The sequence below is a fragment of the Heliangelus exortis genome, chromosome 1, assembly GCF_036169615.1.
Source record: "Heliangelus exortis chromosome 1, bHelExo1.hap1, whole genome shotgun sequence".
Taxonomy (NCBI): domain Eukaryota; kingdom Metazoa; phylum Chordata; class Aves; order Apodiformes; family Trochilidae; genus Heliangelus; species Heliangelus exortis.
Window position 1 is genome coordinate 127,478,469 of NC_092422.1, and position 16,191 is coordinate 127,494,659.

Here is a 16,191-nt window from a genome sequence, read left to right on the forward strand (position 1 = left end):
TAAGTAAGCCTTACTCCTTAGGAAAAAGCCAGCAGTCTTTGTCAAAGCTGAATTAACAGAGAACACTCACCACATAGTACTGCAACTTCCAAAAATTCTAAGTGACACCCTGTGAAATTTACAGATGGGAGGGATACATCCCATAAATCTATTTTTTGACCACTTGCAACCAATATGCTATTTAATGAAATAAATCCTGTATTATGCATCTGCATTAATCACACATTCTCAGAGCAGTTCTGGAGGGTAGGGAGACAGATCCCAAATGGATTTTTGTGAATATTTATTTACCCACTGAAATTCCATAGAGACTCAGTAAATATAGTAGCATGCTGCACAAAACATAAAGTATAAGAGTATTTTACTCCACTTAGCCTGTACAAAGATACTATATTCAACATAGATGCCACATTCCTAAATGTCATCCACTAATACTATGTCATTCCTACAGTAACCTTGCAGACATTTTTACCAAATGAAATAAATCTGAGGAAGGATCTTATCCAGCATTATTGGACACAGGGATGCAGTTTGTTTTGTTGTTTCTCACTGGAGTAATAGTATGCTTTTATAGTAAACATTGATACCCCAGCAGCTTTATTTTCAGGTATTATAAACTCTGCTCACAAATAACTAACATTTAAAATCTGCACATATTAGCAGAAAAAAACCTTAAACCATCAACATTAAACCCTCTAAACCTACAAGTATCTTTTTAAGCTTTCTCATTTTCTGTGCCCTTGTTATTTATTGTTATTTTTTTTTTTTTTTTTTTTTTTTTTGTAACAGTGGAAACCATTTCTTCATATAGATGCCTCAAGTGAATGTGTTTCATCCATCAGCTTAATAATTGTTTTATATTACTTTCTTACTTTCCAGCATATTTTAAAGAAAATTAAAAGTTTAAATAGAGAGAAATAAAATTAAAATCTCCCTAACTCCTTTTCTTTCCCAGCTCTGCAGTCCTTGCAAGAAACATCTTCTGATTTAGTACTAAGAATACAACTGGAAGGACAAATTTTCAAGTTCCATGCTGTAATGTATACAAAATTAAATAGTTCATCATACGCAACTTTTTTCTTGATCAGGAGATTTTATTTCAATTGATAAATCTCTGAGTATATCATACATCAAAGCCCAAGTCCCCAGAGCATAGACAGACTGTTAAATCTAGTTCTGTTCTATCTGCTGCACTGCCTTCTTGAAGGAAATTTACTACTTTTAAGCCTTGAGAGATCATATTTCAGTAATGATCTGGCAATTTACTAATACCTTTGCTCAACTGTTAATGCTGCTTTTGAGGTACCACTAATGGTCTTCCTTGGTACATCTTTCTAAAAATAAAAAATTGGCTTCTCCACTCACATACAGCAAAGCTCTTGGGTGTTTTCACTTTCCTGCCCTTTTCTCAGTTGAAAAGTCTTAGGAGCCTCATTATCCTCTACACCAAATCCACATAATGCAAGGTTAGCAATGCAGTATCTTTATCTTATTTACTACATGGAAAAATCCTTGCTGGGCAACAGCAAACACTTCTCTCACAGCAGAAAGATTTCATGTTCTGATGCACCTGTGGAGTCATCTGGATGCATCTAAATTCCAACTGACTACCTACCTGCTAAAGGTAACACAAGCACCTAACAAACATAAATAACTGCCTTTGGGGCACCCCTGTGTCAATAGGGGTTGACACACCTGCTGTGCCTGAATGATTTCCACACTTTCACTTTAGACTCGTTCTTTGTTCCAGCTTTGGAACAATGAGCAGCAATGAAGAGCCAGGGTGGGAGGGAAATACTGAACAACACCTCGAGGCCAGAATGGGGCTGCATTTCCTTAGAGAGGCTGTGGTCTACTATTAGGATGGTGCACAGACTCAGATAATGCCATTTCTATATAACTACTTACTGTGCCAGTTAGGAACACACTCTGGAGTTGTAAGGCATATATATTTATATTTTTATATTAATTGCTCTTGTAGATAAACTGAACTCAGGCTACTTACATATTCCAACTGAAGTAGTCCAGGTAACATTAGTGTCCCTTCTAGGAAGATACTTAGTTCTCTTTGGCTAACAAAAGTCACATGGCAGTAGCTAAGTCATAATACAAGTAATGTAAATTTCTGTATGCTTTAATAGGCAGGCCTGCTCTACCTCTGTTTCCTCATTCTCCTTGGGCTTAGCCACTGGCTGGCCCTGAAGTACAGGGAAGTATAATTCTGAATATAAACAACACAAATACTATTATACAAATTTGAATATTTTTTCATTCATTTTCTTACCTATTCGAGTGATTCTATTGTATGAAAGTTCAAGATTTTGGAGATTTGTGCAGCCATCTAAGCCACAAACTGATGAAAGATGGTTCTTATTCAAAATCAGAATACAGAGATTTTCTAGATTTTCACAGTCAATTATCTGAATGTTATTTTCCTGCAATAAAGAAAAATGAGAACATTAAATAACATCTGAAGTGAAAGAGCAGAATTAAATATAAAAATATGGTAGATTGTCATAATTTTTTATTATTATCCTAGATTTTCAGTTAGGAGTAAGGACACCTCAATTTTTTCCATTAGGAAAAAAAAAAAAAAGATGAGTCATAGAAACTGATTTTGTGTCCTGCTGGAATAGAGCAAAAATATATCTTGAACTTCATCCTGGCTCAGAAAATGCCCAGAAATTGAACAAAACATGTAAGGAAAAGTTAAGGATGGAGTGTTTTTTTCCATAGACACTTTCCCAGTTTCCCAAATCCTGGGAAACTAAAAACTGCATAGAAACCACTATATCAACTAAGCCCTAATGAAGACAGCCATGACTATTCTGGAATTTTATTTCCTAGAACTGAAAATCTGCATTTAGAGATATTTTGGTCACAAACATTAACATTGTTCTAAGCTAATATTCCTCTCCCAGAGTAACTTGCTCTTTTAATATTCTCACCAAGAAATTTAAGAATGCTTCATCGAATTTTTATTTCACTATTTGCTGCCCTTTTTGTATGCTTCTATTTTTCACCTGTGTGTGCTCAAACAAACAAAACTTACAGCCAATTAAGATGGACAGTCTAATTACTATTCCAGAATTAACATGCTTACTAGATTCAGGTGCTACCCTCAGTTGCCGGCAGAGATTTGTACAGATTTTCTTTAGAAAAAGAAACTTATTCCTGCTCTTGGAAAGCCCTTTCATTTGCACCAGTAATACAGATCAGATAATTGATTGATATGCTGCCTATAGCTGCTATAGCTGTGTGAGATACACTCATGAACTGATCTTAGACTGTTTCAGCTGTCATAAAAGAGGCTGTTTCTTCATTGAGGTTGAATGGAAGACAACTGCTACAGCAGCTGGCAGGGAAAAAGTATAAAGTATTCTTACTAGCAATATATAGAGTTACTAAATTATTAACTAAGCGAACTTAAAACTGTATCTGAGCCTTCTCCTGCACTGTTTATAATTTATAATTATTCTCACATATCCCAGTGAGGCAATCCTGTATATTATTTAAAGCAAAACATTTTAAAATAAGAAAACTTAAAACAAACACAAAAAAAAAACCCCACAAAACCAAAACTGTTCTGTAAGAGTCACTATTTGATCTAAAAAACACCACGTATAAATACCAAGAGTATTAAGAGTGGCATCTGAGATATATATGAAACCATTATACTATAATATAATATAACATATTATACTATAATATAATATAATTACTATAATATAACAGATTCTCTTGTATTTTGAGGTAACCAAAATTATCACATCCCAGGAAAAGCATTCTGAATAGATAAGGAAACTTAGAAAACAAACACAGGTATTATACCCTGCCCTATTGCAAAGCTCCATTTACTGCACAGATAACACTTCTTTAACTATAAATACTATCTGCTCTCTGCTCTAAATTAATGAAAAAAACCACAACCAACAAAAGCCCAGTATTTTGGAAAGAACACCAGTTAGCTGACAACTAGAAATATTCAAGATTTTTACAAATAATAGGGACATACCATCTTTCTTGTGTATCAGTGTTGTTAAAACACATAAAATAAAAAAAACTTCAACACAGTTGTGTCATATAATTTGTCAGGTTCTGGAAATAAGACATATCACAGAGCAAAATGTTTTCTCCAGTCATTAAATTTACAAGACACCATGCAGTAGAAACTACCTCAACATTATGCCTCTAGTGTAACTCATTATACTGTTCCTTGTGCATGCATCTGAGCAATTTTAAGTAATTTTCAAGGTGTGTCTACTTATTCCTGCTTAAGCTGACCATTTACCCATTCATGAATCAGAGACTGAGGCAACGAAGGTCTGTCACTGTGCCATATTTATACTGACACTAGACTGATGCAAGCACATTTCTTAACACAGCTTGGTCCATTTGTAGGATGATGCTTTCGTATAACAAATATTGCTATATACATTGCAAATCTGCTGGTATAACTTTGTTCACATTTGGAAGTATTTTGTTGATATTCCTATGCTCTTAAAGCACTACAAGTTGTATATAGTTGGACATAACTGCATAATCACCTAAGCAACAAAACTGGCAGTTCTTCCTGGGTTATAAAAAAGAATCAAATATGCTTGGTACCTCCACATTGATATACTTTAGGTCTTTGCAGCTACTTAGTCCTTCCAGCGCAAGTAATCCACAGCGCCTCAGAGTCAAAGCTTGAAGGTTTGAACACTCAGATAACGTTGAGAGGCTACAAGATGGCAAATCTTCGAGTGTAAGTGTTGTGACCTACATGCATGTATTGATAAATAAAATTAATTGTTTGTATATTGAACATCCATTGTACAATCTCCCATTATGGTTATCTTCTTCAAAAGAAAGGGTGATCAGAACTACGTTCTACTAACACGTCAGAAAATGCAAGCAGCTAATGTCAATCCTTCTATCTCCAAAAGGATGGAGGTGGCTTTGATCTGTTTAATGGGAGAAGTTATCAACAATCTGTTTAACATCCACCTTAAAGTAGAGAAAAATGATGCTTTGCTAATGACATTGATTTTGAATGGATGAAAGATTAATGATAAGCAGAGCAGTTAAGCATTGTTTTCCATCACTCCATCATAAATAACAAGTGAGTGAGGGTGCCAGAACAGACAAAAATAGTTCAGACTAAAAGTGAATGTAGTGCAGCATGTTATTTCTGACTGGATAGGAAGGGGAGACCACAAGGCAAGCATAAGTTATTAAGTGATATAAAGAAAAGTAAGGGATGGGAACAAAGACATGTTCCTTACAGCAAGACAACATCTATAAATAATCTGCCATGTCTTCTTTCTGGAAGACACAAGTTTTCTCAAAACTCTAAAGGGGGTAGGTCAGCAGGGGATGAAATGTGGACACCCATACAATGGTGAAACATGCTAATTGAGCTGAAAATAGGAGCTAAGAGGTCTTGCTTTTTACAGAGTTGATACTGCTATCAGTCATCTGAATACTGCTCCCACAGCAGTCTGCTCCACAATAATCACAGGATTCAAAAGTCCTTCTCATTGCCCTTATTTCATTTGTGCACAGGAACTCTCACTGAGATCTATATCCTCCTCCAAAACAGTATTCTGCTCACATACCAAGAAAAATGTAATGCTATGGCTTCCTATTTGATACTAAATCTTCTGTATAGTTACCTGCTGCAGACTACTCCAAGGGCCACTATCAATTATCTTTTGTGCACTTAATGGAGGCATCTTGATAAATACATTTTTCCTTTGTCTTTTTTTTATAGTTGATTGCTTTCTTTGGTTTTCTTCATATATTTTAGACCAAGATTTGCATGTGTTCATCCATTTTATTCTCTTCTTTTCAATATCAGGAAGAATTAGTCTACTGGAACAGTCAGCTATATCTTGAATTCCATCACAGGTCTCTCTGACTTCCCTATTAGAATTTTCCATTAGAAACACAGAATTCTGCATTGTTTCAGGCTGAGATAACTGATCACTGACTTCTCTGTTACTAGCATTTGGCTGGACATTTGGTGGACTGTTATATATATTGTTTGCCCTTTTTTCTATTGTGTCATTAGCTCCAAAGTTAACATATTCATCCTTTGAAGCATGACTGCTCACAGATTTATTATGATTCCTAGTTTGTGAGTAATTTTCTTCTGCATGTGTTACCGGATAATTCATGTATGTGTTCTCATTATTTACTTGAGAAGAATGTTCCCTCTCAGAGCCTAGCATGTTTGTTGTTGGTGTCAAATTTCTTTCTGATGGAATCATGCAATTATTTGTTTCATCCATCATTTCAGTCACTTTTTGTTTCTCTACTTGCTTATTTATTTCCTTCTTCTGTTCTCTTGCTACTTTTGAATTTTCTGTGTGCTTATCCTTTTTTATGTTTCCTCTGTTGTTTTCTCCACTTTCACTCATCAGAGCATTTGCTCTTTTTTCTTCTAGTTTTCTCTGTTCTTCTCTTATTTGCAGCTGTTTTTCTCTCTCAAGTTTCAGGTTTTCTTTCTTTTTTTCATATTCTTCACGCCTCCTCATACATTCTAAATATTTGTGTCTTTCAAGTTCTTGTCTCTTCTTTTCCTCTTCATTCTTTTGCCTATTTGCTTCCATTCGCTTCTTAATTTTTTCCTCTTTTTCTTTCATTTCTCTCTCTATTTCTTCTAGTATTTTCTGCTTCTTTTTTATTTCATCTTTCCATTCTTTTAAGATGGGACCATATTTTTTATGGACTAAAAATGATCTAAATCTAGCTTGGATTTTCACAGCTGCTGTATTTTGTTGTTCTGCCAGTTGCTGGTTTTCTTTTGCTTTCTGTTCTTCCAACGCCGCCTTCTCTTCTTCCATTTGCAGCTGTAGCTTCATGATCAATTCCTAGGCCAAAACAATTAAGATAGACTTCAATCACTTTTAAAACAGGACAGGTATTGGTACATATTTATTACACACTAATATAAAGAATCTGGTTTGCTAACCAGATTTACTCTGGTTACTCTATTCCAGAGTAACACTTATTCTCTCATTGTAGAACTGTACCTCATGTTGCTTCATTTTGTCTCTCCAAGCTTTCTTTTCTTTCTGTATCTCATCTTCTATTGCAGCCTGGCGTTTCTGCACAACAAATCAACTCAAATGAATATTATACAAAACCTGGAACATCACAAACCACTTTCTCTCTAATCTCCCCTATCTTCTTGACTGTTCAATGTCCTGCTTGTTAATGCTTTAATTACCATCAGCAACTCAGGTGCCTCAGGATCAAAGCAAACAGCTGGATACTTCAATAATGCAAATTTGGTCAAGTACTGAAAGATGCATACAGAGTTGGCACCTCTGTACTAACCCGAAGAATTGCCACCTTCCTGTACAAATTCTGCACTACTAATGAAGATGAAAGCTACTTATGAAACAACAGGTTCAAAGTACAATTCAAAGTTCAATTCACAGTACAGGTAGATAATAAAATCATATCAGAAACACCCTGAAAGCAGCATGAACAGTCCCCCTTTAATTGAACTGGTATTTTACTGATAATCTTCAAATCTTTCAGACAGGAATTTTGTTCAGTAAAGCTGGTTTTGTTTTTCTTTTTTGCTGAAATTTTGTATCTCAATGAGAAATGAAAATTCAAGTCTATTTTCTTACTCTTTACAAATTAATAAGATTCCCTCCTTGCCCAACATATTCTAAATCAAAACAAAAATTCCAAATGATCTGGAAATATATGTGACTGAAACTTAGCAGACATTAAGTACCTCAAATGCAGAGGCTGATCCAGAACCACTATAACTGTTGGTGGAACCAAGATACATCAGTATGAGCTAAATCAAATATACAGCAGGATATGAAGGCATCAATATAAACTAAATAGCACTTCCACTTGGAACATAAAGTCTCCCAGATGCTTAAGTCCTGTTTTTCATGCATGTTCAGAAGCACTCTGTTCAGACAACAGGAGACTAGACTTCCACACCCTTGCACCAGACGTTAGTCTCCCAACTCCCATCTCCAAAACAGGTGTTTAAATGGGGACATGGCCCACCTTGTCTAGAGAGAGAAGGCCATTCTACAGCAAAAAATGATTCATGACATCAAAGAGCAGAGGGAGTCTAATCAATTTTATGGCTTGTTAAAAAGCAAACTATAACAGACAGAGAGATCAAAGGTCTTTTCACTGACTAAGCCCTTCCTTAATTTTGATGTCTTGAATCACCTTATCATAGAATCACAGAATAGTTTCAGTTGGAAGGGACCTTAAAGATCATCTAGTTCCAAGCCCTCTATCATGGGCAGGGACACCTCCCACTAGACCATGTTGCTCAAAGCCCCATCCAACCTGTCCTGAACACTTCCTGAGTTGGGGCATCCACAGCCTCCCCTAGGCAACCTATTTCAGTGTCTTGCCAGCCTCATAGGTATTTCTTCCTGGTATCTAACCTAAATCTACCCTCTTCCAGTTTAAAGCCACTCCTCCTTGTCCTATCACTACCTGCCCCTGTGAAAAAACCCCTCTCCAGCTTTCCTGTAGGTTCCCTTCAAGTAGTGGAATGCTGCTGTAGGCTCTCCCACCTTTCTAGGATCAAGATGCCCACCTCTTCAGAAAGCTACAAATCAGTTAACTGAAAATGTAGTGTTAATGTGTCTCTCAAATAAAAAATATTTAGGCTAAATAATAAATAATGTGGGGCAATATACTTGTGGCCCCACAAGTATAATAATGTAAGAGAGATTTCTCTTCACCTTCTTATGCTCTTTTGTGAAGACCTGTCAAATTTTATCCTTCAGTATGCACAATGGGCTATAGCAAAAGATAACGATATACTCTGAGAATGCAACAAGTCAACATTTGGAGCCGTGTTCTATGGTGGCAGAACTCAGTAGACAAAACCTAACTCGGTTTCCCAGATGCAGAGAAGAGGGAGTATTGTAAATTTCACCTAGATGAATCACATTACCAGCATTTCTGTAATTCTAGTTCCAATTACTTCAACTACGATTTTTCATCTAAATGTAAAACTCAGGTGGAAGGTCCAAAGTAAGTAATATTAAGGCACAGTGACCATTTTCCATTTGTAATTTAGCACAAGTCTCATTTCTAGTACTTTGGCCAGTGTCATAAAAACTTGGCAAGGGCAAAGCGTAGAGAATAATTTGCCATATAATATAGCAAATTAATTCACTGTTGATCAAAGCAATAAATGCATAAAACCCAATGGATTTTACTTTAATATGTCTTACATCTCACTTTGGTATCACAAGTAGACAGAGTTTAGGACACACAATTTGGGATTGTTACTCTCTTTTTCACCTTAAATCTTGAATTTAGACAGTCTAGATGAGAACAGACTGGCCTCAGTATCATTAATTACCTTATGAAGAAGCTCTAACTTTATTCTTTCAGCCTCAAATTCTTTCAGATGTTGAGCCCTTCTTGAGTGTTCCTCTTCATCCTGTTTCTCCTGTGCTTCCCTCTCAGCTTTCCACTTTTTCCTCTTCTCATCTTCAAAATCCTTTTGCCTTTTCTCCCACTGCTCAAACTCTCTTCTACACTTTTCTTCTATTTCATGATGAGTAAGGCTTATGCTCATTTCAGCATCAGCTACGAATTTGTAATCAACCATGCAAACATTTTATTTAATCTCCTAATAACCAGTAAGGAACATTAAATAGTCTTAAAGTATTGACAAGAAAAGGATTCTTTGCTTATACAGCCAGCAATATATATCCAAAAAGAAATCAGGACTACAACACAAGTCTTTAAAAGATGTCTTGTTATCATGATGCACATTTACTGACCCTGTTACAATAATGTTTATTCTACCAGTGTGTATTTCAGGATTATATTTTGGCTTCAGGACTAATGTCTTCTGTGGCTATCAGCAGCAGTTTTATAATTGATGCACTCCACCCCAAACCATGTGAAGGCCGTGGTGAAGGGAAACATTCCCAGCCAATGTGACTATCTGTTTAGTGCCTCCAATTGGCTTCCATTTGTATTCATATTTAAATAATTTTTGGCTCGAATTTTTTGAAACAATTTTCTAACAAAATGTTTAAGACTTGGATATTTTGTGATCCTGAACTGAGATAAAAGCACAGACATTGGCTCATGTCCAGTTCATGAGGTATAAATATTTATTGTATGCTGTTATGTGTAATTCTTTACATAGAATGTTATGATATTCATAATCAGAAAAGCAGGAAATAGTAAGATTACACTAAAGATCAAATCATCCAAATAACTAATAAGTTTGCTTACCTGTAACAAAATGGTCATCAGTGACCACTTCATCACTGGTCAACTGACTACTATAACTAGGTGTTGTGGCAACCTGCAAGTCTTCGTTTCTAATTTCAAATAGTACCTATTATAATTTAATATTGTCATTAAGAAACAAGAAACAAAATTTCAAAGCAGAACATTATAAAAAATTTCCATAACAAGGTTAAGTTTTTTGTTGTATGACAAGTACAAAAATACAAAATTTAGTTAAGATTGGAATCCCTAGACATGGAATAATGCAAGCATATCAGTCAAAGTATGGTTTTCTAGAGTAAGGAATATTGGAGCATTTCCAAAAATATGTATTGTATCTGTATATTTCCTAATGTACTTTACATTTTGACAAACGTTTTGTGTTTGGGGCTTGTTTCACTTACTGTGGAACTATGAACAATATCTATGCATTAATACTGTTACACATATAGGGGAAGAACTAGTTACAAAGTAAATTTTCCAGAAGTCTATTTGGAAGTACTCTATGGGCACAGAGATTGCTGTGTTTCTTTGTTCCTTATTGGCAAGAAGTCCATTCCTGCTTATCATTTGTTCATCACATCCTTGGGGCTCAAATTAATATTTCTAATGCAGCTGAAGTCACATAAAGTAATTTTGCTGTTCTAAACAGTGCTCTGAGAACAACAACAAAAAAATGTTTTTAGAAGTGCTCACTAATAAAATTAAAACTGATTGAATTAAATACAGGTTTCTGTTTTACTAAGAACTTCAGCAAGTTATTCAGTCAAACCCCATGAAAACATTGAAGAACTCAGGTTAGTACATAATTCTTGAGTTGTATTTTAAAGTAACACACATTATTATATTTACATTTCCTACAAAATAATGAAATATATTAGGAGCAAGATGATATTAGCACGTCCTCCCAACCACCATAGAAAGAATGATGTGATTCAAGGTATGAATCATCATTCAAATGCATTATCATACTACTGAGATAATATTCTGCAAATAATTACCAATAAAGGATTACTCAGTTTTGTTTCATTTTGTTCATTTTTGTGCTCAGTATCCCTAGTGCTGACACAGAGAATTTATTCCAATTTTGAAATTTATAGAAATGGTGTATTACAGCTGATGCCCCAGTTCTAAAGAACAGCATATACATACTCATCTTAAACTGTGGAGAGTCTTGACAAAAAAAACCCTGAATACATCTGCAGGTCTCCTTAGCAGGTTAACAAAGCAAGTGTAAATTATACAGATGACTTAATAGAATTTTGTTCCCTATAAATACTGTTTAAATAAGAGAATACCCCTTTTTTAACTTGTTCTGGATCTTCATTATATTCAGAAGCCAATTTTGCCAAGTAATCTGAAGCATGACAGGAAACTACTCCGTAAACATTACCTAAAGAAGAAATAAATATATCATTTACTACACAGAGAGAAAATCCCTTACCAGTACTGAGTTCCACTCTATGCTGCTAAACCACGATATTTCTTTAAATTAAATAAATAATTTTTTTTCCTTTCCAACTCTCACACACACCCCCTCCCATTTTACTCATATATGAGTGGATCATCTATCCACATTAAAAGCACCAAATACGTGTTAGTGGAACACAAGCAATGCTATCATAAGAATCCAGTGACAGCAAATATGCAAGAGAATTCTGCAGCACGGAACAAAGCAGAACACCTCGGTTCAGAAAAATACAGCAGAACCTTTATCAGACAGGACAAAAACTGGTAAAAAACCCTAAAAAAGCTAATGAAAAGGAGTAAGTGTCCATTAGAGAAACAGATAAACTTTCCTCAAGTATTAAAAAGTATAGCCAATATCGAACTTCTGTTTTCAAAGATTATATTAAACGACTTTGAAACCCAAGATGATGTGAAAAAATAAAAGGAACAGACAATCTCTGGCATATCAACTATGACCTTGGCAATTTCAGATTCCCATTAAAAGTCTTGCCTGTGTTATGTATGTTATATGCAGAATGATTCTGCAGCTTGCCATGATCCATGATCTCAGAAAAGACTGATTCATACTCAGATGTTAATCCTAGAAGACAGCACTGCACAGGTTCTGCTCATCGAGATTTTCTGCCTGCATTCAGATGCTGATGCTATAGGCATCACTTCTTGCTCTACTTTTGCACTGTTTTACAGATGATTGTTAGTCTAACTTCCACTGGCAACTCAAGGTACATAAATGTGATCCTGGCTTACTTGTAGTTTCTTCATCTTCTGAATCCTGCAGTATAAGCTTCTCGGCATCTTGATTTCTGCTCTTTATAAAGTTTAAATAGGAGAAAACTGATTCTGGCAAGTCATCTGAAATCTAAAAAACCATTATGATTGACATAAATTCTATATTTTCATCTTACTGCCACGACTGCAGGCAAATACTTGGCATGCAGAAATACAGACTCATTTTGTCTTCACATATAAAGCACTGATGGAGATTTAGTTGCAACTGCTACCAAAAATCATTCAAAATTCCTACTCTTCTGATTATCTTATCAACCACTGAACAATTAATAATTCTCAATTCTAATTACATTCTAATTAGATTTTGATTGGAACACATTTTAGTAATGTATCTTCCACTTTCTTTAGAAACACGTTTCCATTAACATTTTCCTTTTAATTGTACTGGGCCAAGAAACTACGGAAAGGCTAAGATGAAAATTAACAAATCCCTATGATGCACAGGATCTTTCTCTGAAAAACGTACAGACTCTTTAAAAAATAATTTAAAATTTACTAAATCTCAAGTATGCATGTAAATCAGATAATTAAACTTGCTTTACTACATAGGTAATTTCTATTCAAGACTTCTTGTGCTAAAAATGCTGCCATTCCACATGTGACTACGTAAATAATTACCAGGGTGCCTTTGCCTAGCTTTGTCATATCAAACATCTGCTTACTGGGCACATATGACCAACATCTTCTACTTTAATATCCTACAGACCAATCATTTTGCTTTAAGTCTGAAAGATTAAAATAACTGAAAAGGGCCCAAATTACCAATTGTATGTCAGAGGAAAATCTTTCCCCAAAATAAAAAGTAACCTGAAAAACAGCACTGGAAGCATCAATTTATATGCAACTAATATCAGGAAGTCTTCAAACATAAGTCAGTCTCTTGTAAGATTTAAATACATATTTAAATGAAGAATCGCTGGCTTACTCAGCCAGATTTATTCTACCTTATTAGCTTTAACAAAATCTTCCACCTCTAGAGTATTCTACAGCAAATCATTATCTATGAGTCTGGTTTTCTCACTTGAACAGATACTAACATTCATCTCTTTCATTGTCTTGTCACCATTGCAGGTGACAATCTCATGAAGTAATACCACTGAGACAACTATTCAGAGGAAATCCCTCAGTTAAGTACGTCAGGACTAAGTTCATTTGTCAGATAGGCTTTCCAGTGCCAATACTACTTCCAAGAAGAAGTAGAAGCAGGTTTAGCCCATGGAATACTTACTGTCTCACTGTCACTCAAAGCTTCATCCGATACCTCTGTGTCAAGATCATTTGCTTCAAAGGAAGAAACACTGATTCTGCTTAATTCCATTTCTATTTCTTTTTCAATTCCTTCAATATCTTCTGACATTCTACTTTCCATAGTGTTTTATCTGCTCTCAAAGCTACACAAAGAAAATATTAACTTTCAACACAGCATGAGGGTGCTCGTTTATAATATAATTTATTGGGTTAAAATTATTTGTTTATATAATTTATTGGCTTAAAACATGAAAAGGATTAGCAGAGGTTTGTTCTTAGCACCTCACTCCATACCAACCAAGCAAAACAAAGAAAAGCATTACTTTGTGATGTGAGAATCCCCCTTCAATCTGACTCTCCAAATTTTTAAAATGTTACCAAATTTGAGTATTAAAAACCTTTGCTCTCTACTCCTTGTGGAAAGCATCGGTGGTATGGCTATGACTCAGGATTTTTTTCTCCAGTCCTAATAGCTGCAAAGGGAAAAAAAAACAAAAAAGAAAGGAAAAAGAAAAAAACACACACAAAGCAAACCCCCACAAAAGCTTCAAACAAAAAATATGTTAGCAACCACAAAATAAGACTAAGAATCCAGAAAGCACCTGATGAAGTTGCAATGATAGAGTGACAGACAGCAGCAACTTCTCACAGAAGTACGAGATTAGTAGATGGATGCAAGCAGATGGGGGAAGTGTCCCTTGGCGTCCCCCACTCCCTTCCCAACCCAGACCCCCCTCCTCGGCCCTCGCCCGCATTAAGGGGAGGAGAGGCAGTCCAGACCCGCTCCCTCAGAGGCAAGGAGCAGATCCTCCTCGCTAAGCGGACTCCTGGAGCACAAAAAGTGACGTGCTGATCGCAACTCAGCCCTGAAGCCGTTCCTCTCTGCCAGAACTATATCTCCCAGCAGGATTGGCGGCGGGGAGGCCGCCCGCCCTCCTCTGCTTCCCGGATAACCGCGGAGCAGCGCCGGTGGCACGCTGGGAGCTGTAGTCCGCTTTGCAGCGCACCCATACCCCTCCGGGCTCCGCGATCTACTCCGTGTAGCTACTCACATCTCGTTAAGCTGAGCTACTACCGGAGCCCCCGCCTTCCTGGCCGCCTCCGGGCACCGAACGTCCTGAAATTCCGCAGCCACCGACCGCCCCGCTCAGGCCCTACGCGGGACCGCAGGGAGCCCCGACACGGCCCCGTTCCACCGGCAGCGTCACCATGGCAACGGGAAACAACGGCTCGGAAGGAAAGTGGGAGGATCCAAACTTCATCAGCGCTTGGCCTTCCGCGCCGGTGGGGCGGGGCGCCTCGCAGCCCTTTTTCTCGTATTTTGTTTTGGTTTTCCTTTGCCTTGCTTTGGTTTTGGTTTCCTCTTGTTTGGGTTTTGTTTGGTTTTGCTTGTGTTTTTTATTTTGGTTTTTTTTTTGTTTTTTGGTTTGTTGGTTTGTTTGGGTTTTTTTTTTAAGATTTTTAAGCAATGGACTGGAGTTTAGTGTTCATAATACGTGAAATCAGCAATTAATGGGGAGGAAAAAAAGAATAAAAGCAGACCAAAGACAAAGCAATTTGAAGGTGGATTATAATACCAAGGCTTTTCTCCCTGTTTGCCAGTAGAACACCAGAAGCCTGAGAAATTAAAACTCCATACAGTTCAGCCCAGTGCAAGTGGTACAGGGCAGGGAAGGTGCAGACAATCTCACCTGAGTGTTTAATTCTACATCTGTCCCTAAAGTCTGATTAGGAGTACTGAGGTGCAAAGGTATAATAGAAAAATAAGGCAGGTAATGACAGATTTTACATAGTAAATGGGCACATTTGTGAGCAGTGGGAAGAATCTACTAAGGAAAGTAGGAGTTTTTCCCATTTACTGTCTTTAAAATAAACTGAGCACCTTTCTCAAAAGCTTACAAATGTTAACTGCAAAATACTGGATTCAAGGGCAACCGTTTACCATTTTCTCGGTGGTTTTGTGGTTGAGTAAGACATTTATATCCTAAAACAATGGAAAATGATCCATTTGAAATCCACTCTGGGATGTCTCTTACTTTACAGAATCATGTAACAGGTGAACCTTCAAATGTGGTGAAGACTTCCAGGGCTGAGTTTAATGTGCAGCTGATACTTGTTTTGTGATGTGAGTTACACTGTGGTCATGGTGACCGAAGACTGTGGGCAACCATGGCAAACATTTTACAAAAGACTTTGCCAAGAAAAAAGACAATTCTGTAGGCCTGTGGCCTCAGGACTAATAAACAGAAAGAAAATTCTCTGCTGTAAGGATGTGGTTAGGTTGGACTTGAGGAATAAATATACCATTCTAAGACTATGCTCTTTAGGGTGGGACAGAAATATTCAGAGCTGGTAAGGGTTTTCCTGGGAAGTAGCAAAATAATGTAAAATGTACATAATTTTATAAGGACAGTATTTCTATTTTCCAGATACGTAATTTATGAT

General features: G+C 36.5%; 1 protein-coding gene across 5 annotated transcripts in view; it reads right to left on the reverse strand.

Moving 5' to 3' along the window:
• The window catches only part of LRRIQ1 (leucine rich repeats and IQ motif containing 1), a 108,441-nt gene extending 93,408 nt beyond the window's left edge, over positions 1-15,033 (reverse strand). For 2 of the 5 annotated variants that reach the window (XM_071765889.1, XM_071765868.1), the window contains exons 1-10: positions 14,799-15,033; positions 13,727-13,889; positions 12,457-12,568; positions 11,538-11,632; positions 10,243-10,348; positions 9,353-9,582; positions 7,020-7,094; positions 5,658-6,857; positions 4,609-4,761; positions 2,285-2,435 (exon numbers count right to left, since the gene is read on the reverse strand). In XM_071765889.1, the coding sequence (XP_071621990.1) occupies positions 2,285-2,435; positions 4,609-4,761; positions 5,658-6,857; positions 7,020-7,094; positions 9,353-9,582; positions 10,243-10,348; positions 11,538-11,632; positions 12,457-12,568; positions 13,727-13,867 (2,263 nt within the window). In that variant the 5' untranslated portion in view covers positions 13,868-13,889; positions 14,799-15,033. Of the gene's footprint in view, positions 1-2,284; positions 2,436-4,608; positions 4,762-5,657; positions 6,858-7,019; positions 7,095-9,352; positions 9,583-10,242; positions 10,349-11,537; positions 11,633-12,456; positions 12,569-13,726; positions 13,890-14,348; positions 14,629-14,798 lie in introns of those variants that run through there. The other 3 variants (XM_071765900.1, XM_071765909.1, XM_071765878.1) reach the window with 2 other exon arrangements.
• Positions 15,034-16,191: the final 1,158 nt, after the last annotated feature.